The 3,943-nt window shown below is 48.0% G+C and overlaps 1 protein-coding gene across 1 annotated transcript; it reads right to left on the bottom strand.

Moving 5' to 3' along the window:
- Positions 1 to 564: 564 nt before the first annotated feature.
- LOC115404261 (amphoterin-induced protein 2-like) lies at positions 565 to 3,695 on the bottom strand. The gene is made up of 2 exons (XM_030113529.1): positions 3,546 to 3,695; positions 565 to 2,183 (listed from the first exon to the last, which is right to left on the bottom strand). The coding sequence occupies exon 2, from the start codon at positions 2,092 to 2,094 to the stop codon at positions 592 to 594; it is 1,503 nt and encodes a 500-aa protein (XP_029969389.1). The 5' UTR covers positions 2,095 to 2,183; positions 3,546 to 3,695; the 3' UTR covers positions 565 to 591.
- Positions 3,696 to 3,943: the final 248 nt, after the last annotated feature.

A 3,943-nucleotide genomic window follows, 5' to 3' on the forward strand; every position in this document is an offset into this window, starting at 1 on the left:
AAGGCTGCAGAAGCTGATGCAGGGAAGAAGACGTTTCAGGAAGTTCAATAAGGATTTTAAATGCATATTCATTGTTCCTTTTATTTGTCTGTATTGACCGTGTTTCATGCTATTACTGAAATCAAGCTGGGCTCTATATATGATCCCAAATGAATTTGACCCCCCTGGTTCAGAAGATTGTTTCATTAGTATCCCGCTGAGATCATTTCACATCTATGACTTTTTAAAAAAAAACCAATATGCACAAAGCATCCTGTCTGCTGCATAATAACCACCAACCAGCTGAACATTCCCCACAATGCACCCACATTGAAATGAGTTCCGTAGTATTCAAGTGGTAACAGTTCAGATGAACTCTAAACAAAAGAACAAAGAAAAGAAAAGCAGACACCACTTAAGACATCATTGAAGTTCCAGTCTTAAAAGGGCTGCAAGTTCTGCTTGAGACCAAACAGCCAAACCTCAGAGTGGAACTACTTCACAAAGATCACAGCGCGCTACTCGACATGAATGGACTGTTTTCCTCCACCGTGTGATGAAACAAGACATAAAAAAAACAGACAGACAGAAATGTGCAAAATGTTTTTCTTGCTATACTTTCTGAGAAGCGTCTGTGAAGGTCTGCTCCACTGTCCTGCTTCCGTTTTTGAGAATTCCCTCGGTGGTGATGTGATCCAAGTTCACCGCCGGTGTTTTCGGATCGCCGATACAGGAATCCTCGGCCTGAGGCTCCATGAAGGCGACCCTCTTCCCGTTGGACCGCCGCTGTCCCGACTCCGCCTCCCTGGGGTCCGAGCAGAGGATTATTGCCCGTCCGCCGCAGCCTCTGGAGCCGCCGCCGCCCCGGCAGCGGCAGGGGGTGAGGTACAAGTACAGCAGCACCAGGATGATGCTGACCACGCAGGAAGCCAGGGTGGTGAACGCCGTGTTGAAGTGCTCCGCGCTGCTACGGTGGGCCAGGCCGCCGCCGGAGGTACCGCTCAGGTTCCCCACCACCACGGCGACCTCGGGGGATTCACCGGGGCCATAGTGGCGACCGCGGGACGCCACGCACGCATACGTACCAGAGTCTTCTATCAGGGCCGCTTGGATTTCAAGGGTCCCGTTGGGAAGAACTGTTAAGTGGGCACTTGGTTGGGGAGCAGAGGAATTTAGTGCTGTTGTAGGGGTAAGCCAGAACACGATCTGCCCCTCCGGTACTGGTAAAGTCAACCCTGGACATGGCACTCTCAACCAGTTCCCAGGCTCCACCTGGTACATCTGTAGCTCCAACGGTACGTCCGGCACTCCTTGCCGCTGACAGTGGAACCCCGGTCCCACGCCTTCCTTACATGGATATTCACCTCTGAAATCCACCAGAGGGCGGTACTGCTTCCAGACCCAGTACTCCAACAAGGCCAGCGCAGCACAGTCGCAGACCAAAGGGTTCCCCTGCAAATAAATTCCTCCTCTGCGTGTGAGAGCCAGCAGGCTCTGAACCGGCAACTCGGACAGCCTGTTGTACGACAGGTCGAGGAAGCTGAGGTTCCGCGGCCCTCCGGGCGCCTCGTAAAGCTCCAGGGGGAAGGCCGTCAGCTTGTTTGAAGAGAGGTAGAGCCTCTGCAGGCTGTGAAGGTCCCTGAAGGATTCCGGGTTGATCTCCACAATCTGGTTACCAAACAGCAGCAGCTCTTTGAGCTCCTTCAACCCAGCGAAGACGGACGAATTCAGCACTGTCAGTCTGTTGGAGGCGAGGTCCAGGTGGAGGAGGCGTGGCGCCGAAGCGAACGCATTCGCCTCGACTCGGCTTATGCGGTTCTTGCCGAGGACCAGCGTGGCCAGCCGGCCGAACGGCTGAGAAAGCCAGTCGGTTTGCAAGGCAGTGAGGGTGTTATGGCTCAGGTCCAGCCGCGTGGCGTAGCTCGGGAGATCAAAGGGCAGCGCGGACAGATTGCGGCCGCTGCAGGAAACGATATCGCTGGCGCAGAGGCATTCGGACGGGCAACCGGCCACCCAGGGAAGAAAGCCAAGACACAGGAGGAGCAGCGCGGCCGGGCGGCAGCAGCTGCCTCCAACGCCGGTCCTGCCTGAAAGCTCTGACGCAACGGGACGCATCCTGGTTTCCCCCTCGGGACGGGATCTCAGGTTACTCGCTCGCTGGGCGTGCACATGTCAGGTTCACAAGCTTCTGACCGTGGACGGCTCTTATGAACGGGAGAAAAAGAAACAAGGAAAAAAAAAGCACCAACATGTAATCAGTAACATAATCAGAGAGAGCTCTCGGTAATACTACGAGACAGAAAGGGGATAAAACAGCGAGGGCATCACATGCAGGCAACTCCAAAAATAAATGTTAATCCGTGTTTGAATACAACAATGATGCCTGGTGGTATTATCTGCATATGATGGCTGCTCAACTCCAGGAACAAGTGTAACCTCATCCATGCGTGTTAATCATACTCTACCCACATTTTCCACTGATAGAAATACTACCAGTTATGTATTAACTCACAACACACGAAAAAAGATGAACGTGGCTCATTTCAGTGTGTTTTTCTAACATAATTGCCTCTTTGGGGGCAACCTTGAAGCACCCAGCACAGTAAACAACAAACATACACTAACATCAGAAAATCAATCACCCATTTTCATCTAGTTGCGTGACAGTTTAGTAGCTGTTGTTCTTCTCTAATAATAATGATAAAAAGCATCAGCAAAGCAATCAAAGATGATTAGCAGAGAGAAATTAAACTAAGAAGCCATTTAAAACAAATTTAGTTAATTGCTGCCAAACACTTTATTGGGGAAGTGATTATTCCTGTTAACTTCTCCATCTTTTCCTTTGGAACTAATGATTGTATTCTGATGACAATTATCTACTACAATTAAACTGATATGCAGAATATTCACACATTGAGTGTTTCTGGTCTGTTTCTGTACCTTTTTCTTGGTAAAGCATATTTTTCTTCCCGTTATCTGATGATGCATTTACTATTTTATAAAGGTGCACCCAATGCTTTCAGTACAACATATTTAATGATCTTTTTTGAGAAAAAAAAGTACAATATAGTAGGAAAAGGGTGCTCATTAGTTTTAAAAAGATCTAATAGAGCATTTTAAGCCATAAATGATGGAATTTATGATTTTGGTGAATAATTTCCAATATATTTTAACTTGTGTAGTATTTTTTGTTGACTTTAAAGTAGAAATCTTTTTTAAAATTAAATTATTTTATCATCTTTATGCAGATGTTTGATCCTGAAGAGATTAATCTTCCTTCTTGATTAACAAATCAATCATTCTAATCATCAATGATCCAGTTTATTCCTTCACAGCCTGTTTTCTGGAACATTTATTGCCTGACTCACCCCCAAAGCCAGCATTTTCATAACAATTCAAGCTCAGGGATTGATTGTAAAAGTTTCCAAAGTGAGATGATAAAGAAAAAAACAACATAAAAACTGAGTAGGAATAAAAATAAAAATAAAAAATGAAGATAATCCATATCAGGCACATGATTGTCTTGTTTTCTCTTGTTCCGGGTGGAGTGGTGGAGACCAGCTCACCTTGATGTCCACACAGCTGCTTTTCACGCCATCACCCCGGCTCCGGATCCAGACGCGTCCCGTCCGCTCGTCCTCAGCGATCCGAGGCGCAACTTGTCGGTTTGTTCCGCATGTTGGATCCGGTCGATGCGCGACGGAGGCAGGGAGGAGGCAGGGAGGAGGCAGGGAGGGGTCCTCCTCTCAACAAACACAACACGGAGAGACCACGGCAGCTGCACGGCAGGATGTGAGAGCGGAGAGGATGAGGAGGATGAAGAGGAGGAGGAGGAGGAGGAGGAGGAGAGAGAGGAGGTGTGGCAGAGGCAGGCAATCACAGCACAGCTCGACTGATATCCACGCTCCCTTCTGTTTCATCCGATCTGAAGTCATTACACATAATTTATGTGTAAATTCTAAAT

Source organism: Salarias fasciatus, chromosome 17 (assembly GCF_902148845.1).
Source record: "Salarias fasciatus chromosome 17, fSalaFa1.1, whole genome shotgun sequence".
Lineage (NCBI taxonomy): Eukaryota > Metazoa > Chordata > Actinopteri > Blenniiformes > Blenniidae > Salarias > Salarias fasciatus.